The 25,241-nt window shown below is 42.6% G+C and overlaps 2 protein-coding genes across 3 annotated transcripts in view; both read left to right on the plus strand.

Annotated features, from left to right (window-relative positions):
* Positions 1-9,846: 9,846 nt before the first annotated feature.
* Positions 9,847-17,081, plus strand: VHL (von Hippel-Lindau tumor suppressor). The gene is made up of 3 exons (XM_034658764.1): positions 9,847-10,261; positions 12,590-12,712; positions 14,766-17,081. The coding sequence occupies exons 1-3, from the start codon at positions 9,922-9,924 to the stop codon at positions 14,960-14,962; spliced, it is 660 nt and encodes a 219-aa protein (XP_034514655.1). The 5' UTR covers positions 9,847-9,921; the 3' UTR covers positions 14,963-17,081.
* Positions 17,082-23,814: 6,733 nt separating this feature from the next.
* Positions 23,815-25,241, plus strand: part of IRAK2 (interleukin 1 receptor associated kinase 2) — a 65,235-nt gene continuing 63,808 nt past the window's right edge. For both annotated transcript variants that reach the window (XM_011232039.3, XM_011232040.3), the window contains exon 1: positions 23,815-24,018. In XM_011232039.3, coding sequence (XP_011230341.1) covers positions 23,925-24,018 — 94 coding nt within the window. In that variant the 5' untranslated portion in view covers positions 23,815-23,924. The remainder of the gene's footprint in view (positions 24,019-25,241) is intronic.

Below are 25,241 nucleotides of genomic sequence, written 5' to 3' on the forward strand. Positions count from 1 at the left end.
TCATCTTGGGATTCATTTGGTCATTCAGCAGACATTTATCAAGTAGTTACTATGTAGGCACCTTATGCTCCAATAAAAGATAAGCATTGAATCAGGCATGATGCTTATAGTCTATTGAAATACCAGCATCCACACAGTTCAGCTGCAACCCAGGACAGACTATGAGTTTTATCCAGTAAAAGCTAACTGTCTATTTCTTTTGAAAAGCAAATAGTTTAAACAGAAGAATCTAAAACTTTTCATTCTAGCATCCAAAGCTTGCTATAAACTTATGCCACCTACTTTTAAAGGCTTATTTCTTATATAGAATCTCCATTTTAGTCATATGGAAGTTGTCACACTCCATGCACACAAATTTCCCTCTATTCAAATTGTATGTGCTATTTCAAGGCTAGCTCAAGTCAAACCTTTTCCAGAAAGATCTCATGGACTCGACTTTTTCATTCAGTACTGCCCTTTTCCTTTTCTCAGTCCCTCCCATCCCACCCCACCATTCTGAACTACACTTCAGCTCTGGATTGGATCTTGTTATGAGCTATTCTCTGATGTGGTACCTGGTACTACGTGGTATAGTTTATACATGAGACCTTTTCCTGTATTGCCCAGCTGGGTGCCTTGTAGGAGGCAGGTGGTCGGTAAACACCAATTCAACTGACTTTAGAGCCCAAGCTGCTTTGCATTGTCAGATCTTTTTAGAACCTCTGCTTAGATCTTTGGAAGACCATTTTAAGTAGTACCTTCATTTAAAAATGGGATTTTTATGGTGGAGACAAACCTGACATCCTTTCCTTTGGGAAGTGGTGTTTTTGAATATTATCGAGCTTGTCGGGATAGTGCTGCTAACAGTCACTTGAGTTCATTATTCATAATAGCTCAGTCCTTTCCAGGATGAAGTAAGTACTTCTATAGTTTAGGTTTTAGGTCATCTGGTGCTCTGCAGTCAATTTAGCAGACATTTATTGAGTTCCTGCTACATGCAAGGACTATACCATGAGATTATGATAGGGGCAAAAGTGATGGTAACTAATATGAGGAAAAAGCCTTCCTTTAATGAAATCACATGTCAAGATGTTCAATAAATTCCTCGTGGTTGCATAGATGTCAGTTTGTTAATCTGATACCAAAGTAACATTTCTAAAAAAAGTCTCCTAAGTAATCTACCATGTTGCTAGTGGTAACCTGCTGCTTTTAAAGAAAACAACTGGTAACATTGGATGTGGGCAACAAGTGAACTCAGCCTCCTGCTAGTAGTAACCCCTTCACACCTGGCACTTTAAGGTGTCAGGGTGCTTTTGTGTTGTCACTCCCTTTATAGAATGAGGCCCTGGTTTGCACAGGGCTATGTAGCTGGTGTTGTCTATACTTTATTAGTGTTAACCATGTGCTAGATGTGCTAATCGCCTTATGTATTTTATTTCATTTAATCCTCAGATTCTAAGGAGTAGGCATTCTTATCTCCCTGTAATAGGTGAGGAACTAGTTTAGAAAGGCTGAAACTTGTCCAAAATCTTAGGAAGTAAGAGAAGGTAGTGGGATTTGAACTTAGATCTACCTGACTCAGGCGGTTCTAACCATTCTTCTATTCTGAATGTGGCAGAGTGAGATCTAAAATTTATCTCATTCCTAGTCCAGTGCCCTTTTACTGTCCTCACCTGAGACACTCCAAGCAATTACACAGCTCTGTTAGTCTTACATGCTTCCACCCTTCCTTTTGTGAAGACGGCTTCATAGGTTGTCCTTGCTGTGTCTGATAAACACTTTGCATTCATGTCTATGTTGTCTAGTTTCGCTTCTAACAGCTTCTTTTCTCTGAAGGTTTAATTTTATGCTGTATTTTCTGGAAGCCTTGCCTAAGGAATTTAATCCATTCTAGGACTTCCTCTAGCTATCTTTGGGTCGAGCCAAAGGAAGCAGCTACAACCCTCTTCTGATAGGCCTTATCTGGTCAGACTCCAGAAACTGGAAGTTTACTCTTTAGTCATACACATCTTTGCTCACAGGTCATTGCAGTCCATAGTGTTAGGCTAAACCACCGTTTATTTTGTCCCCAGGGTGTCACTTCTTCGACTTAACGGAGTAATAGTTGTGAAATACTAACATTTTGTCCTTACTGAGGATGATAAAGTTATATTTTACATTTTATTTATTTTCTTAAAATACAATTTTTGTTTTAAGATTTCATTCGAGAGCGAGCGCAAGAGCACAAGCAGGGGGAGCAGCAGAGGGAGAAACAGGCTCCCTGCTGAGCAAGGAGCCCGATGTGGGGCTTGATCCCAGGGTCCTGGGATCATGACCTGAGTCGAAGGTACACGCTCAACCAGCTGAGCCACCCAAGTGCTTTTATCTATTTATTTTTAAGTAATCTCTATATCCAACGTGGGGCTTGAACTCATGACTCTGAGATCAAAAGTCGCATGCTCTTCCAACTGAGACAGTCAGATGCCCTTGATATAAGTCAATTCTTAAAAGCCAAGGATGCCTGGTATAAAGGGAAAAATCATCAGACCTACTATGTGAAGAGCACTAAGGTGAAAATGTGGGAAACGAGGTTTATTCTGGGAGATTAAAACTACAAAGTATAAACATTCATTCATTCCACAAATACTTATGGAGGGATTACTCTGTGCTAAGCACTGAGAATATTGCAGAGGAGTCATGGTCTTGCCTTCCCAGCTCTTTGGGGAGGGTCACAATAATCAGGCACAGAAAAAAAAAATCATATGCTGCTGTGGAAGGCTGGAGATCTGGTGATCAAGGAAGATGGTCCGCAGTTCTGTCTAATTAAAACAGTCATGTGGAATAGATTCTAGAGGAAGAAGGAGTGCAGAAATAGCAGGGTTCAGAGGATTTCTTTTTGGTCAAAGATGAACTTCAAGAAGAAAGAAAAAAAATCTATCAAATCTAAGTGCCAGGCACTATACTAAGCATTCCACATTCATTAAAGCTATGTCATTATCTCCATTTTGAAATTAAAGAAACTTAAGCATACATAACGGTGTGAAAAGGGTGGTCAGAGGAGAGTGCTGGATTAGGGAGGTTCATCATTTCCTGCCTTGGCGAAAGTGATGGCATGAGTTAATCTGAGGAGTCAGACAAATCTACAAAGGAACACCAGAACCTGGGTGATTTTTGCCATGGGCTCTCCTTGAAAGTACATTAGACAAAGAGGTGGTGTATCCTGATGGCCTCCAGCAGGATAGTGACCAGCAGGGGATGTGGACTTCCAGCTGTACCCAACATCAACAACACGGAAACATTTGTGGAGGAAAACCCCAAGGAAAGACAGGACTTCCTGTTAAATTGCAATGACTCGGAGACATCAGAATTTACAGAATTCATGCAAACATTCTCGCATATGTGCTTCCAGTTTAGTGAAGTGAAACATACCAGTTTAGTATTACAGAAATGCCTACATCCGTAAAGTGAGAGCAGTTGTTTAAATGCAGGCCTTGAGATTGGTATTACATCATCAAAGATAATTTAAGAGGAAGGAAAACATGTTTAGGATATACCAAGTAAAAGTAAAACTACAGGCTACATTGTTCTTACGTTACACTTACCACTATTCAAAAACAACATGGAGAGAAGAATGGAAGAAAATGCACCCAAATGTTTTAATACAACTGGTGATTTCTTCTCCCTTATACTTTCATGTTTTCTCTAAATTTTCCTTTAGGAGGATATATTTTGCCTTGTTTATATTTTGATCAATTAAAAAATACAAAGAAATATAATAAAGCAAACATTGATAATTTCACCATATAAATTTAATAGTATGCTGTCATATTTACTTCTCTCTTTTTTTTAAGAAAATACACGGTGAGTCTAAAATCCTCTTTAACTTCTACTCTAGTCCCATTTTCCTCCTTCCTCCCCAGGGGCAACGACTATCACAGGGTTGGATGTATATCTATCCAGGCTATTTTTTCCCCTAAATTTATTTTAAATTTACATATAGAATTCACATTTTGGTGTATAGACCTGAGTTTTGGCAAAACAGAGTCATATAACCATCACCACAATTAAATTACAGACTAACCTATCATCCCCAAAAGACATTGTGACCAAACCCCACCTCCAGGCTTAAGCCTTGGCAACCACTGATGAGTCCTCTGTCCCTAGTTTTGCCTTTTTCAGAATGTCATGTAATGGAATCATACAGTACGTAGCCTTTTGAGTCTGGCTCTTCACTTAGCATAATCAATTTGAGATTCATCCATGTTGTATGTATCAACAGCTTATTCCTTTTCATTGCTAAATGGTATCCCACATCCACTCACCAACGGGAGGACACTGGAGTTATTTCCAGTTTTTAGCAATCATCAATAAAGCTGCTATAAACATCTGCATACAGGTTGTGTGTGTGTGTGTGTGCGCGTGCATGTGTGAACATAAGTTTTCACTTCTCCTAAGAGAGACTCATCTAGGAGTGATTCTTTGGTCATATGGTAAGTGTATGTTTAGCTTCATGAGACATTGGTAAACTGTTTTCCCAGAGTGGCTATTACCATTTTGCATTCTCACCAGCTATGCAGGAGTGTTCCAGTTGCTCCATATCCCTGCCTGCACTTAGTATTATTAGGTTTTTTTATTCTTTTCAAAAGTTTTAGCTATTCTAATAGATGGGATAGTGGTGACTCACTAAGGTTTTGATTTGTATTCCCCAGTGACTAGCACTGTAGAATGCTTTTTTCATAGCCTTATTTGCCAACCTCTTTGAGGGCTTTTGTCCATTTATTAGGTTTTCTTATTGTTGAATTTTGATAGTTCTTTTATCCAGGCCAATTTTTAGTGCTTCTCATATACTTGTATGTACTTACAATCTAAATATGGTATCATATTACCTGTACAATGGTAAAAAAAAAAATACTTAAAATAACCAAAACACAAAAAAAACCTTGATTCCCACAAACAATAAAATTTTGGCCTAGGAGGATCACCTGGGTGGCTCAGTGGTTAAGCGTCTGCCTTCAGCTCAGGTCATGATCACGGGGTCAAGCCACAAGTCAGGCTCTCTGCTTGGTGGGGAGTCTGCTTCTCCCTCTCCCTCTGCCTCTCCCCCTGGCTCATTCTCTCTCAAATAAAATCTTTAAATAAAATAAAATTTTGGCCTATGGTATTTCCTATTTAATAAAGTTGATACTGCATTATTCCTTTATGTTCTTTTTTTCCCCTGAGCTTTTTATGCAAATTTCATTTTGGTGTCCTTTGGGTTGCGTGGGAAAATACAGTAAATAATGACTATGTTATATGCTCCAAGAGCAGAAATTATGTGTCTGTTTCTCACCATTTTATCTCCACTGCCTCATGCACAGTAGACAATGTCTTTAATGCTAATAACTTCTGAGGCAAAATGTTTGTCAAAGTCAAAATGATCTACATATTTATTGAATTGGACATCTTACTTTAAAAAAGGCATATTAATGTTTCCCCTTTTAATGCATTTATTGTCCATGTGTACTCTTTTTCTTTTTTAAGATTTTATTTTTAAGTAACCTCTACACCCAACGTGGGGCTCAAACTCACAACCCTGAGATCAAGAGTCACATGTTCCACTGACTGAGCCAGCCAGGCATCCATGTCCATGTGTACCCTTAAAGTCACAGTGGGACTATCACATTAAATGAGTTCAAATTTGGGGATAAAATAATCTCAATTAAAAAATATATTACATGGGGGCGCCTGAGTGGCTCAGTCGTTAAGCGTCTGCCTTTGGCTCAGGGTGTAATCTCAGCGTTATGGGATCGAGCCCCACATCAGGCTCCTCCACTGGGAGCCTGCTTCTTCCTCTCCCACTCCCCCTGCTTGTGTTCCCTCTCTCGCTGGCTATCTCTCTCTCTGTCAAATTAAATCTTTAAAAAAAAATGCAACCACCTGCTCTGTTCTGATTGCCTTTGAAAATATATATATATTATATGAATATATTTAAATTCTTTGTACTATTCTTAAATTTTTTCTATAAACCTGAAACTTGTTTCACAATGAAATTATTTTTTAAATATGTTATGGGTAGGGGATGCAAATTAAGGCACAATGCCAACCTCATACCTGGTAGTCTCAACAAACCCAAAGGCGCCAGAAGAACCAAAGGAAACCTTGCCCCAAGGTTTTTCAATGCAAACATTGATGCCAATGGGTAACACTTAGCTAAATGTGACAGTTGCCCTTTTGCTCTGTCGGGTTGTCAATGAGACCCAAGGAGAGGCTGATAAAGGGCCAGTATTGCACAGAAAACAGAAAACTGATGTGAGAGTCCTTGAATAGCTCTGCACTGACTGGGACTAAGGAGACCTGGATTTTAGTTTTGACTTGGCCACCAGGTAAGTGGGTGGGCATGTCACACAACCTGTCCAGGCTTGTTTATTCATTTCTAAAACAGCAACAGTAGACTAGATAACTGCCTAAAATTCTTTCTCACCTTAAAGTTGTTTTATTTCTAGCTAATCCTAATCTTTGGACAATTTAGTATACAGGTTAGTTTCTCTTCAAAAAATAAACCTGAGAGCCCTAAATCAATCTGATTTTCTTGTTGTATAATCCACTTGACAGCCACACCTGCCTTTAGAAAGCAGCTGTATTTTTGTACAGTTACTAATGGCACCAGCTGTCTGCAAACTGCCAGTATAAGTCCCAACTCACATTCTCCAAAGCCAGTTTGGGCAAATGTTTTCTCATATGCAACAGCATGAAACTGAGTGCAAATGCTGGGAAGGAGCCTGGAGATGAACAAGGGGCTTTCTGTCCCACTCAGCGTGGCCTACAGTAACAAATACTGTTTACAAACATGGCTTCAGCTTCATGAAATAAAGGTGGAAAATTCAAAGTACTGGGTAACAAGAGCAACATAACAGAACTTGGTATAACTCTAATGCCAAAAATATCACTTCCCCATTTCTTTCTGCTTCTGAACTCTAGGTCAAGTTTAGTTTTTCAAGAGATTGAAAACTGCTTTATTATCAAGAGATTTGTAATCCATTTATGCCTAAAAGCTCACTGGCTCAAACCCCTTCCTTTTTGGTTTTTTAATAAATATGCAAATTCAACAAAATTACATGGTTGAAAACATTTCCAAGTATAATAAAGAGGTTCTCTTGAAGGATCTTACGGATAGCTGAGAGAAGATTCATCATATTTAGCTTACTTCCCACTCACATTAGAAAATATGAAAGTCCTTCAGAATTATCCTTCTTTAGAAATCTTAAGATTTCATAAGGAAAGGAAGAGAGGCACCATGTGGGTAATTTCCCTATGTCTAACCTCGGAAGAAGAAAATGAACTCCATCTTATTTTTTATTATGATGAGATGACTGAGAACAATCTGAATTTAGCAAATCTGGGCATATTTAACCCCTCTGAAACTCAGTCTTCTTACAGTTTGAGTCAAAATAACTAACCTGTCAACACCTTAATTTTGTTCTAAGGATTAAACATTACAGTTTAAAAAAAAGAAAATAAAATGATTTAGTAAATGCAGATTAAAATGTAATTGTGTGTAATTGTGCTTGTGTGCAAACTCTCTTGCTCTCTGTCAAATAACGTCTTTAAAATAAAGAAACTTAAAAAATATTAAAGATGGGGCGCCTGGGTGGCACAGCGGTTAAGCGTCTGCCTTTGGCTCAGGGCGTGATCCCAGCGTTATGGGATCGAGCCCCACATCAGGCTCTTCTATGAGCCTGCTTCTGCCTCTCCTACTCCCCCTGCTTGTGTTCCCTCTCTCACTGGCTGTCTCTCTGTCAAATAAATAAATAAAATCTTTAAAAAAAATATTAAAGAGAATTGACTTACGTAAATTATATCTCAATAAGCCTGGGTGCAAAAAGGAACTGATTTAGTTGTTTTCATTACAAAGGTAATAAAACTACATCTAGAAGATGGGTGTGGGGCAATAATTACATGTATTTTGCATAAAGGTCATCACACCACACATACAATTTGATAGCTTTTCCCTCTATTTTTTTTATTCATTTCCATATCCTAAATAAACTTTCCCTCACTTTAATGGGGTTGCCATTTTCCAACATGGTTTGTGAAGAAGCTTGCATCAGTCTTTCCTGTCAGGCAGTGGAAGAAACTGAAATGAGGGTCCTCGGATGGGTCATCATACACCTAAAATAATAAATCTAAACCTCTTCTGCTTTTGCAGATTTGATTGAGAACAACTGCCCAGGAATGTAGCCAAACACAAAACAAAAAAATTTACTTGTCCCTTCTCCCTCTGCCATTTCTTTTAAATGTTGGGGCTATAGTTCTGGGCTATGAGCTTAAATCTTTGTCCCTCTTTGGTTTGGGTCTCCAGTGGATTTTCAGTAATTGGTAGGCCTGTAGGAGCCCTGAGCTTGGAGGCAGTGAGTATAAAAGCAATGAGAAGCAGACTGGATTTGGAAATATGTCTATGAGCCCTTATTTGACATCCAACATGTATATTTGTCTGATGGGACATGGCAAGGGAAAAGTCTTAGGTCTATTTTTCAAAGTCCATCCCAAATATAACTCTTTCTGGGAAGAATTAACCAAAATTTTTCAGGTCCAGCAAACCACTTTACACCTTGCTCTTTTACAACCAGTATCATACTCTAACAGTATGTCTTGTGTGCTTGCCCAGTAGCCTGTGAGAGTTCTCAGGGCAGAGATAGTGTGTTTAATTTAACTTATAAAATTAACTGCTACTTGTTGAGTGTTTACTATGTGCTAGGCACTAAACCACTTTCCACTTAACACTTGTCCACAGTTTTGTGACCTAATTCTTAAAAATGAGCAAAGTCTCAGAATTTGAAGAATTTTGCCCAGTAACATATATCTGAAGCTACAGGCAGAATGAGAACCCAGGTGGGTGTGAATTTCAGAGGGCACATAGACTGCTGTGTCAAGTGTTATTCCCCTTTCAATTTCCTTTAATCCCTCTGATTATGTCCAGAAGAAAGTTGGTTTGACAACACTTGGCATTTAATATCTAACACTTGGCTAGCCCACGGGACCAAGAAAGAGCAGGCTCAAAGCTTTTTTTTTTTTTTTAAGATTTTATTTATTTATTCAACAGAGAGAGAGACAGCCAGCGAGAGAGGGAACACAAGCAGGGGGAGTGGGAGAGGAAGAAGCAGGCTCATAGCAGAGGAGCCTGATGTGGGGCTCGATCCCATAACGCCGGGATCACGCCCTGAGCCGAAGGCAGACGCTTAACCACTGTGCCACCCAGGCGCCCCGCAGGCTCAAAGCTTTTAACAGACCATAAATAAAATTTAATAACTGTTGTTTTGTTTCCTTTGAACTTAGTTCCACTGAACTCTTCTGTGACAAATGAGAGCGACTTTCCATTTACGGTAGTAACATAAAATTTCTTAAACTTGTTCAACTGCTTTGCGTACGTGCAGAAGTATAAAAAACTGGTAGTACTTTTCGCCTCCTCGCACTTTTCCTGGGTGGCTGGGGGAAACCAGGACGAGAGGGAAATTTTGTGACTTTATTATACTCGTTTATACAAAATTCGAGTTTTGTGACCCAAATGTAGACAAAACGAACGAGAAAATTATTAAATTAAATAATAGCGCATATGGTAGGGAGAATGTGGCAAAAACCATGACGGTATCAAGAGAATGAATGAAGCTAAGGAAAAACTGTGTCAAAAACTTACCGGTGCGAGAAAAAAAAAAATCCACTTTATAGAGGAAACCCGCGGGTGAAGAAGCGGCCTGACACCAATCTCCGCCTTCTGGATGCTAGGTTCCCGCGCCTGGCGGTCCTACCTGCGCTTGCGCACAGTTTCAAGCCCGCCATTTCTGCCGGAGAATTCCATCCCCGACCGAGAGCGCGCGAAAATAGCGCGCACGCTTGCGGGGACGCGCACGCACGCACGCCCGGCCCCGCCTCGTGAGGCCCGCAAATCCCGAGGCGGCGAGGGTCGGGTTGTCTAGACTCCGGGAGGTAATGCCCCGGAAGGCAGGGAACGTGGAAGAGGCCGAGGCGAGTGCGGAGGAGGTGGGCGCCGAGGAGGTGGGCCCTGAAGAGTACGGCGGGGAGGAGTCGGGCGCTGAGGAGTCCGGGCCGGAAGAGTCTGACCCAGAGGAGCCGGGCGCTGAGGAGGAGATGGAGGCCGGGCAGTCGCGGCCGGTGCTGCGCTCAGTGAACTCCTGCGAGCCGTCCCAGGTCATCTTCTGCAACCGCAGCCCGCGCGTCGTGCTGCCGGTGTGGCTCAACTTCGACGGCGAGCCGCAGCCCTACCCGACGCTGCCGCCGGGCACGGGCCGCCGCATCCACAGCTACCGAGGTAGGCGGGCTGGCGTCGCCCTGGCCTGGCCCGGCCCAGCCCGACCGCGCCTCCCCCTTTGTCCCGGGGCGCCGGGAGCGCCTGCTGGTGCCCCTGAGAGGTTGTGACAGATCCAGGTTGACGCTGCTAGTAAGTGGCAGCTAATTCTCTATAGGACTGAATAATTTTCATGTGAGGTGACTTTTTCCCCTTACACGTGTACTTACCATCAAAAGTGCTCTCGACCTAATGCCCATTAGTTCAGTACGCGAATGGGAGACTCTCACACTCCCCAGTGTCGGCAGTGGGCCAGGTCCGCGTAGGGTGCCTGCCTTCAGGGAGAACACAGTCCGGGGGCGGGGACGCACGAATGCCTACACAGGTAACGAGCCAGTGTCCCAGTCCCTGCGAGAGGAATGGAGCACAGCGGAAAGTGGGAGCTTGGAGCAAGCACCTGCGCAGTGAAGGGTGTGTGTGTGTGTCCTGCGCAGCGAAGGGTGTGTGTGTCCTGCGCAGTGAAGGGTGTGTGTGTGTGTGTGTGTGTGTGTGTGTAGTTTCACTTAGAGCTTCCCAGAGCAGAAGAAAGGGAGGCCCGCCGGATGCAAAGGGGCTAACCGACCCAAGACAGGAGTTGAAAGTTGTAGCCAGAGAGAACCGCATGGGCTAACGACACCTGGAGTCTTGGGCGAAGAAGGTACAGAATGGTGGGAGAGGAAGCCTGGAAGATGATTTTTGCCCCTGGGGATAGAGGGCCCTTTGCGTTTTTAAGTGAGGAAATGACTGTGACAGATTTTAATCCTGAAATGCTCCCCCCGGGTTGCAAAGTGGTTTGGAGAGGGAAGACTGCTGGTGAGAAGCCAGTTAGGAAGCTGCTGGTGAGGGATAACTAGGCCTTATACCTAAGGAGGCAGTAATCTTCCCATAGCTTTCAAAAGAGAAGTGGTACTCCTTTAATTTTCACAGCCATCCTGGGAGGATCCCAGTGGATCCTTTAATGCCTTGAAAGGAGCATACTCAGAAATGCTTCTCAAATTTTTACACCAAACTTCCCTTGATATTATATGAGGGAGAACACAATTCTTCCAGGGATCAACATTTCTGTATCTCCTATTTTATCTAAGATATTGTGTGAATTTTGTATTCTTCTCCAAATCTGTGCCTGATTTAATATAAAATTTTTAAAAATTACTATGTGAACGTACTTAATGTCACTGAACTATACACTTAAAAATGGTCAATTTTGGGGGCGCCTGGCTGGCTCAGTCGTTAAGCGCCTGCCTTCGGCTCAGGACGTCATGCCGGCATTCTGGATCAAGCCCCACATCAGGCTCCTCCGCTGGGAGCCTGCTTCTTCCTCTCCCACTCCCCCTGCCTGTGTTCCCTCTCTCGCTGGCTGTCTCTCTCTGTCAAATAAATAAATAAAATCTTAAAAAAAAAAAAGGTCAATTTTATGTATGTTTTATCATAATAAAAATAATTACTTACCAGTTTACATTTCTTTTTCCCACCAAATCTTCAAGTAAGTTCGTGCCCCAGGAACACATGATGTATTTAATTAATTAATTAGCTAAGTAATTAATTTTTAATGATGTATTTATTCAGACACTATCTCTTCCTCCCTTAACAGAATGTTAGATCTGGGGGGGGGGGTTCCCCTCCTTCTTCCCCTCTCTCTTTTTTTTTTTTTTTGCATATGATGTATTTGTTTCTTAAATTCAAGTATAATATACATACAATAAAATGTATAGATCTTAGAGTTTGATGTGTTTTTGATAAATACAGCAACACCTAGGTCAAATTCTAGATTAGAACATTTCCATCACTTCAGAAAGTTCCCTCCTGCCCCTTTCCACTCAGTTCCGTCCCTCCCAGAGGCAACCGTGCTTTTGGTTTCTCACACCATAGATGAGTTGCATCTTTTCCTGTAGAACATACCCTTTTCTGTCTGGCTTCTTTTTCTCGCCATGATATTTTTGCACCTTCTTCTTGAGAAGCACAGATATAAGGAGCTGGTGAAGTTCTTTCTTTTAGTTTGCAGTGTTTGGTGTGACATGCAGTTCATATAATACTTTGCTTTTTGACCATGGTAGCAGAAAAGGCATGGTATTTGGAGCCTCAAGTACATGCTCTTATTTCCTTACTCTCCCTGTTCCCTTGAGCAAGTCACTTGGCTTTTTTAGACCTATTTTCTCATATATTAATAGATCTGTTGTGAGGATTGAATAGGATAATATCAGAAGGGCTTTGTCTGATATTTAACATAATGAGAGGCAAGTACTTCCGTGTCAATCCAGGAAGGTGAAGGAAGTGGGTGTGTGGATACATAACAGCCTCTGCTTGTTTTAACAGGTCACCTTTGGCTCTTCCGAGATGCAGGGACATACGATGGGCTTCTGGTTAACCAGACTGAGCTGTTTGTGCCATCTCTCAATGTTGATGGACAGCCTATTTTTGCCAACATCACACTGCCAGGTACTGATGTTCCATCTTTTTTTAAAAGAAGATTTATTTGTCAGAGAACGAGAACACAGACGGAGGGGGGAGTGGCAGGCAGAGGGAGAAGCAGGCTCCCTGCCGAACAAGGAGCCCAATGTAGGACTCGATCCCAGGACTCTGGGATCATGACCCAAGCCAAAGGCAGATGCTCAACTGACTGAGCCACCCAGGTGCCCCTCCATCTTACTTTTTAAAAAGATACGACTAGGGACTCCTGGCTGGCTCAGTCGGTAGAGCATGTGACTCTTGATCTCAGGGTCATGAGTTCAAGCCCCACGCTGGGTATAGAGATTACTTAAAAATAAATAAATAAGTAAAAGTAATAAATAAAAAGATAAGGGTGTTGTAATAAGTAGAGAATAAGCCACCTGAAGGAGCCAAACCTTTATTGGTTTTTACTGGATGCTAGCCAAGTTATCCAACCTTTCTGTGTCCTATTCTCCACCACAAATAAAATGGAACAAATTTATTTGTAGGCTCTATATTGAAGGAAGATGTTGTGGTTTCTTTCTTTCTTTTTTTTTTTAAAGATTCTATTCATTCATTCGACAGAGAGACAGCCAGTGAGAGAGGGAACACAAGCGGGAGTGGGAGAGGAAGAAGCAGGCTCCCAGAAGAGGAGCCTGATGCGGGGCTCAATCCCAGAACGCCAGGATCATGCCCTGAGCCAAAAGGCAGATGCTTAACGACTGAGCCACCCAGGCGCCCCGAAGATGTGGTTTCTCAGAAGCTCTTGGGCTTGTCAGAGATAAGCTAAATTAAAGTATCTGTAGGGGTGCCTGGCTGGCTCAATTGGTAGAGTACGACTCTTGATCTTGGGGTCGTGAGTTCGAGCCCCACATTGAGGGGTAGAGATTACTTAAAAATTTTTTTAAATAAATAAGTAAAATACCTGATCATAGAATTATGAATGCATTTTGTTTACCTGGCCTTAGAACAGAATTATGCCCTGAAGTCTTAGGAGAAGAATAAGGTATAGAGAATGAGATACATGGCTTCTAGTGTTGTATCTTTTAATGTTATTTAACCCACTCAAGCTTGCAGTGGGTTAAAAAAAAATCACCAGATTGAACATTAACATCATAGTTTACCATTTGTTTAAAACTCAGTTGATTTTATTAGGTTGAACCCAAAGAAACTGAAGTTCTTGTAGGTTAAAAAAACCCAAATACAAGGGCGCCTGGCTGGCTTAGTCAGTGGAGCATGCAGCTGTTGATCTCGGGGTTGTGAGTTTGAGCCCCAAGTTGGGTATAGAGATTACTTAAATATAAAATCTTAAAAATCAGCCAACAGAACAAACAAACCCAAATACCTGTAGCTTCGTAAGTTCAAACTGATACGTGTATGTGGATCCTGTTTTAAGGAAGTAGGTGTACAAAAATTGATAAGTTGATAAGTTAAATTGATAAATGTAGATTTTGCCTTATAGGATACCCTTAAAGAGTAAGTTCCCCAGTGAGTTTAAAATAGAACTGGAGTTCCTCAAAATCCAGTTCCAAACTGTTTTGGTTATCTATTGGTGTGTGCCAGCTACCCCCAAACTAACAACTTCCTTTTTATTCATAATTCTGCAGTCTGGGCTGAGCTCAGGTGGGTGGTTATTCTGCTCATTGGTGCTTGTTGGTGTGGCAGACTGCAGGTAGTTGGCTGGCGGCTGGGCCTCTTTCCTGTTCATTCTCAGGGCTTGTTCCGCTTTGTGTCATCTTTCATGCAGGGTAGCTCAGGGCTCCTGAGAATGAAAAAGTGGAAGTTGCCAGGGCTTCTTAAAGGTTAGTTTCAGAATTGGCATGGTGTCTGTTATGTCACTGACATGCATTTGGTTAAAGAACATCACAAGCCCAGCCCGCTTGTAAGGGGAACTGTTAGGGCCATCACATTACACTCTGCCAGACACAGGTACTCACTTTTTTTGCGCAAAGTGAGATCTGTCTATAGTAAATGGAATTGCTGTGGTTGGCAAAGGCTCTTACTCATCCCTTGTCCCAAGGCTTGAGTCGGCTGCTGAGGATTTGGTTTTCTGCATTTACAGTGTATACTCTGAAAGAGCGGTGCCTCCAGGTTGTCCGAAGCCTAGTGAAGCCTGAGAATTACAGGAGACTGGACATCGTGAGATCACTCTATGAAGATCTGGAAGACCACCCGAATGTAAGGAAAGACCTGGAGCGGCTGACACAGGAGCATATTGAAAATCAACGGCTGGAAGGGGAGACTGAGGATTTTAACTGAAATTTGCACTCCTGAGTCTCAGCCTTTGATGGTACTGACTAGTCTTATCTACATTTAGGACTGGTCACTTATTCTTGGATTCAAGGTGTCTCGTTTTCAGAGTAAAAAATCCTCCATTGCTTAAAGGAAAGTTAACTGACTTCACTAGGCATTGTGATGTTTAGGGGCAAATATCAAAAATGTGATTTAATGCCTGCCCCTTCTAGAAGTATTCATCAAGTAGTTGCATTTTTGCCTTCTAGTAAGTCAGGAAAGTTTCTTTGTAAGGACTTTTGTGTAAGTAATTCAATAAGAATTGCAGCGTATTCTTTAATTGTGAGAAAGCAGTGGCATCTGCTTTTAATTGCTGTGTTGTGGTTGGTGATGTGTCCGCCTCCCGCTTTGAGAAGACAGAGATGTCCTTGAGGCAGGGACAAGTCTGTCTCCTCTTTGAGACCCCAGTGCCTCACACATTATGAGCCTTTAGTCAGTGTTTGTTGAATGAACAAACCAGTGGATACTTTGGTAGAAAGTGTTTGGAGGTTTTGCCCTTTTTTGGGGGGTGGGGAGGTGGGGACCTTACAGTGTATACAGTAAACAAATGTTTTAAAGGGAATCACTTTTATAGAAAGCACTTTTTATGACTTTCTAAATTTTGTGCTTTTCTCTGTCTGCTGTTGTAGTTCTATTTTATTTTATGTTTCTAAACCAGGATTAGCTTTCTACAGTTATTGTAATGATCGCTTTTTTGAAACTTGATGTCTGCACAGAAGATAGGAGAAAATAGCTGTCCTCTTGTTTAGTTCTAGTATTAAGGAGCTACTACTGTACTGTAAATAGGTTTTTGCTAAGTGTGGGTATTTCTGTTACTTTTTTGAAAATCCACTACATTTCTGTTTGGCTTAGCATTTTTTTTTTTTTTTTAATGCTGCTGGTGTTATAACAAGGGGCCAGCGGTGTTGGGGCAGTGGGGACCACTAAGGGGAGCCACTTGCAGGCTCATCTGGACTTGCAAGGCTGCCTGGTTCAGCATTTTTCATCAGGCAGGATCTGGTGACACTTTGCACCTGGCTGGAGGAGAGACAGAAGCCCTCCACCTCTTGGAAGTTACTCATAATATACATGGATTCAGGGAGTAGCCCAAAATGTTTTATAGTTTTATAAATGTACAAATGCTTTCTTATAGGCTGGACTTAAATTGATTAACTCAAATTCAATACTTCTATCAGGTTTTCTTTTCTGGTAACTAACAGTTAAAAAAAAAATCCCCCAGTAGAGAAAATTTTGGTAAAGACAGTAAAGTAAAAGGAAAAAAAGATCACTAGATACACTACTTGAATACAGCCCCAAAACATTTTGAACCTTTGACGTTTTTAGGGCATCTTGTGGTTGGTTTGGTTTTCCATAGTTGAGATCATACTGAATATACAGTTTTATATTCTGCCTTCTTAGTTATAGCTTTATAACTTAAATATTTTCCCATGGCATTATAAGCTCTTTGTAGACATTAGTGTAGTCTTCCGTTTATAAGCAATGGGATATTTCTTGGTATCTGTAGTTCCCATGCTAACCTTTGAGCACAATTCCTGTGCTCTGAAATCAGCGTGGAGTAATGTCTTACTTACAGTGCCCCACAGTTTCCCCTAGACTTTGTTTCACCTCACCTTAATCCCCTCTTTCAACTTCAGTTAATAAATTTGCCTTTGTTTTTTAAGCATGCTGTAGTACTCATTCAGTGACACATGTCTCAGTGTCTGATGTGTTATTGAGCTGCTGGGTGGGAAGGAAGAAATGCTGGGGAGCAGGCAATGGTATGTGTTCGAGGGTGGGATGGGATGGGGGATGTCAGGAAGTCTGCTTTTGTTGGATTCATTCATCGTTGGTTTAAATTTTTTTTAACTTGTCTTTGTGTCCAAATAAGATTCATGTTCATCCTGTGAAAACATACAGTTTGAGTACTGTGTTTTTTTGTGTTGTCCAAGGAGGATTGAAAACCTGTAGCATAAATAATATATGTTTTTCGTTTGAAATCTTATGACTGTATTAAATGTATTGCTCTTAAGAGACTGATGGTTCCTATTTTGAGTTAAAAAAAAAAAAGCTGTTTTTGAATACATTAAATGGTGCTGAGCAAAGGAAATAGGTCGGGTGTGTCTAGGTGTGGCTTTGTTGTGAGAGACCTGTGCTTTTGTAAAAGGCTTAAGTGGGGAGAGGCATTGCAGACACAAGCAACTGTCTTCATGCTCAGGCCCCTTTTTTTCCCCACCCTAGATTCTTTTATTTTTTATTTTTTTTATTTCCTTAAGTAATCTCTACACCCAATGTGGGGCTCGAACTCACGACCCCGAGGTGCGCTCTACTGACTGAGCCAGCCGGGCACCCCACCCTGGTTTGGTTTTATGTATGTATGTATGTGTGTATGTATGTATGTATTTAATTTTTTCCTTTTTCTTTTCTTTTTTTTTTTTTTTTAAAGATTTTATTTATTTGACAGAGATAGAGACAGCCAGTGAGAGAGGGAACACAAGCAGGGGGAGTGGGAGAGGAAGAAGCAGGCTCATAGCGGAGGAGCCTGATGTGGGGCTATCCCATAACGCCGGGATCACGCCCTGAGCCGAAGGCAGGCGCTTAACCGCTGTGCCACCCAGGCGCCCCTAATTTTTTCCTTTTTCATCCTGGTTTTTTTTTTAAAGATTTTAATTATTTATTTGTTTAGAACACAAGTTGGGGGAGTGGGAGAGGAAGAGAGAGTATCTCAAACAGACTCTGTGCTGAGCGTGGAGCCCAATGCAGGGCTCAATCTCATGACCCTGACATATGACCTGAGCTGAAACCAAGAGTGGGACACTTAACCGACTGAGCTGCACAGGTGCTCCTCTTCATCCTGTAAAAAAAATTGTTTCTTTTAGCTTTATTTTTCAAGTAAAAATGAAATATCACTGTGAAAAAAATTAAGCACTACAGAAAAGCATTAAGAAGAAAAGTACATTGGGGAAAAGGTGTTTTTTTCCACATAAACAGAAACTTTGACACCTCACCGAAGAAAATATACAGTTGGCAAGTAAGCATATGAAAAGATGTGCCACATCATATATCACCAGGGAAATGCACATTAAAACAACAAGGAGAGGGGCGCCTGGGTGGCTCAGTCAGTTAAGCGTCTGACTCTTGATCTCAGCTCAGGCCTTGATCTCAGGGTCGTGAGTTCAAGCCCCTGTGTTGGTCTTTACACTGGGCATGGAGTCTACTTAACAACAACGAGATACCAATGCACACCTATTAGAGTGGCCAAAATCGAGGTTGGCCAACAAATGCTGGCAAGGATGCCGAGCAACAGGAAGTCTCACTGCTGGTGGGAATGCAAAATGGTACAGCCGCTTTGGAAGACAGGTTGGCAGTTTCTTACAAAGGTAAACATTCTCTTATACATTTCAGGAATCATGCTCCTTGGTATTTATCATAGGAGTTAAAAACTTGGATATTTATAGCAGCCTCATCCATAATTGCCAAAACTTAGAAGAAATTAAGGTGTAAGTAGGTGAATGGATAAATAAACTGGTTCCAGACCACAGAATATTCAGCACTAAAAAAGAAATGAGCTGTCAACCATGAAAAGACATGGAGGAAACTTTAATGCATATTACTAAGTGAAAGAAGCCAATCTACAAAGGTCTACACAGTGTATGATTTCAGCTGTGTGACATTCTGGAAAAGGCCAAACTATGGAGTAAAAAGATGATGGTTGCCAGGGTATGGAGGGGAGGGTGGGATGAATAGGCAGAGCATGGGATTTTTTTCTAGGGCAATAAAACTCTTCTGTATGATACTATAATGGTAGATATGTGAGTTTTTACGGTATAGACTATACAACACCGAGAATGAACCCTAAAGTAAACTATGGACTTGGGGTGATAACGATGTGTCAGTGAAGGTTCATCAGTTGTAAAAAATGTACCACTTTAGTGGGGATGTTGATCATGGGGGAAGCTTTGCATGTGTGGGGGCAAGAGGCATATGGGAAATTCCTGTACCTTCCTCTCAATTATGCTGTGATCTTAAAGTCTATTAAAAAAAAAACCCCAAAAGACAAAGAAGGTATCAGCGCTTTATCAGTGCTTATACTGAGAAGGTGATAAAAGGACAGGCACAGAAACCAGCACACTAAGGTTATGAAATAGAATAGCAGTGTTTGCACTCTATGTGAGCACCAGTGTGAACTTTCAGATACTTTCACACAAGGTTTCTGTATCCCATTCTTAGCACCTCACTCCTCTGTGCCAGTCACTGGGCTGCCTGATACCCCTTCAATATTTCCCTTTTTTGTTGGCACATCTGAACTCCCTGCCCCAACAAAACATTTCTCTGGGGCCTGCCCTCACCACACATATACAGTCACCCATTGGCAGGTGGGATCTGTGGGATCTGACACTATTTCCAGGTAGCCAGTGTTAGAGTTAAGTTGTAGGACACCCTGCTGGTGTTGGAGAGAATTGCTTCTTGTGGGGAGTTGCCCCCCCCCCAACATTTGGTGACCAGAAGTGTCAAAAGTTAAGTGTTCTGTGTAAAAGGAAAGGAAAAACATACAGGAGAAGGTAGAACTGGGTTTTTTCCCCTATACAGGAGGAGGAGAGACTAGGACTGGGTTTTTTCTTAATTCACCCTGTGAAAATTAGTAAAAGGAAAACTCACTAATGGAGTCAGGCAGCCAGCAGGGGGAGCTCTTGCGCCCTACCACTCCTTATCAGTTGTAGACCCCAACAAGAAGAGAGGGACATTACAGGTGGACACTACTATCCCAGTAGGAGGAAAAAAGGGTTTTCCTCTTCTCCTGGCAACAGCCTAGCCAATGAGACAACTCAGCCAATGAAAAGCCACTATACTTTGAACTGCCAGTTTGCTCTAACAGACTTTGTAACAGCGCTTCCAACTCCCCTCTTACCTCTGTAAAAGAGCCTTCCTGTTCTGTGACTTGCCTGTGGTTTTGTAGTAGCTTGTGTGTCCTGAATCGCAATTCTCTGTTATTCCCGAATAAACCCATTTTTGCTGGTAAAATAACTGACAGTTTTATTTTTAAGGTTAACAACTCTTTTTTTTTTTTTTTGGACGATGATCATGTACTATCAGAAAAACCAGTGAAGATATTTTTATTAGGAAGAAAAAATATGTGCACAGTACACAGAGATGCTTTATTGTTAATCCCCTATGAGTCTTCTTTCTCATCCCAACTTCCTGATAAAACACTGGTTCTCAACTCTGCACATGATTAGAATTACTTGTGAAGTTTTTTATTTTTTAAAGGTTTATTTATTTAAGAGAGAGTGCGAGAGCGAGCGTGCACACGAGTTGGGGGAAGGGCAAAGGGAGAGGGAGAGGCATTGCAGACTCCCTGCTGAGCACGAAGCCATACCTGGGCCTCGATTCCCCAACCCTGAGATCATGACTCGAGCAGAAATCAAGAGCCAGGTGCTCAACTGATTGAGCCACCTAGGCGCTTTTTAAAATGCCAGCGCCTTGTTATTATGAACACTGAATCTTAAAGGGCATCTGGGTGGCTCAGTCGTTTAAGCATCTGACTTTTGATTTCGGCTCAGGTCATGACCTCAGGGTTGTGAGATCAAGCCCCACGTTGGGCTCTGTACTGGGCTGGGCTCTGCCCTGGGCGTGGAACCTGCTTAAGATTCTCTCTCTCCCACTCCTGCCCCTCCCCCTCAACTCTCTAAGTAAGTAAATAAATAAATAAAAACTAAAAAAAGAGAAGCTGAAAAAAAATGCCAATGCCTGAGCACCCCTCCCCCCAGCCCTACCCACAATTGAGTCTGGATCTGTGGAGGTCAGGCTGGGCATGTGTAATTCTAATGTGCAGCTAGAGTGCGGTCCGGTGACTGTAATTTCAAGGTAATTAAATGTGAATAGGTAATAATGACATAACAGTATAACTAATTATATTCAGCCTCGATAATTGTTTCTAGCTGATTATGGTAAGGAGGGTGTTGACCATGGAAAGCAGCTAATTATTAGGGGAAAAAATGAACTGCAGGATCAAAGGATATTTCTCTTTGTGGTGAGGCAGTATAATCGAGTAGAAAGAGCACTTCCTTTGAAGTCAGATTTGGGTTGAATCCTGTCATTTGGCCAATTTGGACTTATGCCTCACTCTTCTCATCTGTAGAATGGGAACAATAAACCTACCTTGTAGGGTTGTTGTGAGGATCCCAGATAATGTATGCTAAATGCTTCATACTTGGTAGGTGAGTGGCAGCTCTGTTAATTATTAATAACAACGATCTCACTTTGAAGAATTTATTCTAAAGAATGGGGACCAAGGTATGACCCTAAAGATGACCTGCTCAGCCCTGAACTACTTAGGTGTCTCCAGAGGAGAAAATTCTAGGACTCAGATTCTAAGCCCTGAGGATGGGGTGAGAAGGAAACTTGCCCAGAGCCCAAGGAGAGAACAGACAGAGGAGTTGATGGGACTTGTCTGTCTTGGACTGGCCAAGGCTGAATGCAAATCTCCTGTGGTGTCAAAACCCCATCAAGGGGAAGAGGCCCCATGGCACTAAGGGAATAATACTACAAAGACAGATGCTCTGTGCTTGCGGAAGAGAGGGAGAAACAGGCAGAGGACTCTGTAAGTAGAAAAAATGAAAGAAGAGGATGTTTGTCCTGGCATGTAGGTGCTTTCCCCTTCAATTCCACCTTCAAACACTGCTGAAACAGGGGACTTCCCCTGAAAAGCAGTCACACAACACTGAAATAGGTCCCATTTCCAACATCAAGGAGGTGAACTCTTGTACAAGCAACCCTTTACTGGACTAAGTACTTTACAGTTTATCCCAAGCATTTGGAGGTCCATGTCAGCCTCACACCAATCCTTCAAAGTGGCTAGGGCAGGATATCCAGTTTACAAAAGAGAAAACTGCAAATTTGCTCCAGGATGAAGTGCCGGACAGTGTTCAGACAGTGACTGAACTAGGGCTTGTATCCCGATAATATTCAAAGGCGGTGGGTGACTTTTTCTTTTCTTTTCCTTTCTTTTAAAAATGAGTTTGATGTCCTTTGATCCTTTGTCCTTTAGGGGGTTGGGGGAGCACTCTTCCTGGAGCTTTTTTTCAATATGGCAGCTACCATTCTTTAAGCCTTCTCTGTACAAGAAAGACCCTGTAGTGGGCATTCTATATAGGCTGTATAAATTGGTTTAATCCACTTCCCTAGTTCACGACTCTAGGCAGGAGAAATAATTAGTGCCATTTTACAGATGCAGAAAGCAAGGTTTGAGAAGTGAAATGGGTTGTCCTGGGTCACAAAGCCTGTTGGTGGCAGAACCAGGACTTGCCCCCAGGACTTCCCACTTTAATTTCAGTTTCCTTCTTCTGCAGCCATACTCCTTAGGTGATGTTTATGGCCACAAAGTGGAACTCTAGTTTAACTTATCTACCCTCAGTGATGTTGCCTAATCTCTTGGAACCCCTCTATTAATGTATTAAAAAAGGGACAATACTATCTATAGCATAGGCTTATGAGAATTACAGAAAATAATTTATGCAAGGCACATTGTAGGTGTAGGTAAATGGTAGTTATTATAATTAAGAGGAAGTTCGTAGCCAGTGGTCAGACTGTTTGTGTTCAAATCCCAGCTCTGTCACTTGTACCTGTATGATGTTAGGCAAGTTACTCAACCTCTCTGTGCTTTGATTTCCTCATCTGTAGAATGGGCACACCTACCTAACAGGGTCCTTGAGAGAAGTAGGTAAAATAACGCAGGCGAAGTCTGCACATTGAAAATGATCAATAAATACTTGCCATTATTAGTGTAAATTCTTCCCTACCCTATTTAATAATTCAATTTGCCCTGAAGTCCCTCCTATTCTGCCTTTCCCCATTAAGATTTATTACCTTCTAGGATAATAATGCAATGAGCCACCCCCATTCTCTGTCATCACACTCTGCATTTTTAAAAAAGATTTATTTATTTTAGAGCGTGTGCATGACAGTGGGAGGGGCAGAAGGAGGGGGAGAGAGAGAATCTCAAGCCGACTCCACATTGAGCGGGAGCTGGAATTGGGGCTCCATCTCATGACACCGAAATCCCTACCGCAGCCGAAAACGGGTCGGAAGCTTCACCAACTACACCACCCAGGCACCCCCATCACACTGCTTTTATTCTGGAATGTTACCTATCGTCTTCTATAGTGCTAAGTTATTTACTGCTTATTGTCTGTCTCCCTGCAGGGCATGGATTTTGTCCTTTTTTCCTCAGGGGTATTTGGAGCACCTAGAACAGTGCCTGGCACATAGTAGCTGCTGAGTAAATGTTAGCCGTTATAATGATAAAGTCTATCGTGACTTCTCTATTTAAGAGTCCTCCCGCTGCTCGCTCTGAATTGCTAATTCCCCTTAACCACCTTTCCTTTTTCTTTTGTGCAGTAACACTTACTACCTTTTAACACACCGCCTAACTTATTTATTAAGTACTTTTATTACTTATAGTTAGTTTTCTCCCATCACCATCTAGACTGTAAGTCCCGTGAAAGTAAGGAGGTTTGTAGGTTTTTTCCGCTCACGTATCTCCAACACCTTGAAGACCTTGCCTGGCATATAGTAGGTGATTAACAGAATATTTGTTGAAAGAATTATATGTCGCGGAGCGCCAAAAGCACTGGGCGTGGAGTGAGAAGACCTCCTGGGACTGCCACTGAACTCTTTCGTGTGTCCTTAAACGCGTTCCCTCCCCACTCCGGGCCACAGTTTTCCCTTCCAGCTCAGACCCTGCAATTCCGCAGCGGCTCGCTCCAGCCCGCCGGTGGTGTCGCGCCACGCGTGGCCGCTGGGGGGCGGTGGTGCCCAGCGCCCCGCCCCGCCCATTTCCCCGGGAGGCGGTGGCCGGGTGGGACCCGCCCGCTCCCGGAGTAGAGGAGCCGGGTTCCCGGCGTCGCTGCCCCACTTGTCCGAGTGCCTGCCCGCCGGCCCCCGGAGGCCAGCCATGTCCTGCTACATCTACCAGCTGCCCGCCTGGGTGCTGGACGACCTGTGTCGCAACATGGACACGCTCAGCGAGTGGGACTGGATGCAGTTCGGTGAGTGGGGCCCCCACCGCCACTAAGCCTCCTGCCCACTTCTGTTTAAGTGGGTCCTGAACCGAGGGGCTCTTTGTGCTGCCGTTCCGGACCGGGGTCTCGCCGTGTGTCCTCGGGCCGCCCACCGCCCCCCGCATCTGCTCCCCCGCCCCNTCTGTTGTTAATGTTAGTCTGTCCCTAGGTAGTGAGCGGTTCGACTTTGCTGTTTACGGTAAGGCTTATCATAATTAGCTATCGGCAACTGCTGTGCGTTTACTGCGCACCCGGCCTGATGGAGGCACTTGACACGGATTGTCTCCCCGAGTTCCCACAAGGGCCTGTGAAGTGCGCACTTCTCTTACCCCAGTGTACAGACGAGGAAACGCATTGAGAGAGGTCGGTCGAGTAACTTGCCTGCGGGCATGGCGTTGCTAAATGGCAGAGTGGGATGTGAACCATGGTGTGTGACTCCACCAGGACGTTAACTCCTTGGTGTGTTTTGTTTGTTTGCGCCTGATGATCTGCTGAGAGGGCCTGGCATCTGGGGCGGCCGCCGCGCGTGTGGTCCTTGGGTTCCCAAGCAGAGGTCTGAGTTCCAGACTCCACCTCCTCCCAGCTGGCGACTTTGGACGAGTTGCTTAACCTCTCTGAGCCTCCGCTTAATCTGTGAGCTGGAGGTTCTTGTGAGTAATGACAATTGTATAAGAGGCACCTGACACTTAAGTGTCAGATTCTAGCAAGTAATAAGGAAATGTTAACATTATTGTTTTTATGTTCAAGGTCAGTGTAACTGGTGCCACTTTATTTTAAAAAAAATCTTGATATTTTATTGAGAATTTAGATTATGATATGCATATGTATGTACTCCTGTATATACAGGAGCTTATGATATATATTATATGATATATACATATAGTTGAGAAGACTAATAAACTGAACATGTATGGGTTAACTATCCAGTTTGAGCAAATAATATACATTTTAACCTAGTGGTTCTCAAGCAGGGGCGATTTTGCCCCCGAGGGGGCAAATGTCTGGAGACATTTTAGTTGTCAGAACTAGGAGCATGCAATGAGTAAAAGTTAGAGATGTTGATAAATGCCCTACAATGCACAGGACAGCCCCCTCCACATAGAATTATCTGACCCAAAGTGTCAACAGTGCTCAGATTCAGAAATCCTGTTTTAACCCAGTAACAAAAATAATACACGCTTATTGCAAAATGCTGTGGCAAACAAAGATTA

Source organism: Ailuropoda melanoleuca, chromosome 4, assembly GCF_002007445.2.
Source record: "Ailuropoda melanoleuca isolate Jingjing chromosome 4, ASM200744v2, whole genome shotgun sequence".
In the NCBI taxonomy this organism is placed as follows: Eukaryota; Metazoa; Chordata; class Mammalia; order Carnivora; family Ursidae; genus Ailuropoda; species Ailuropoda melanoleuca.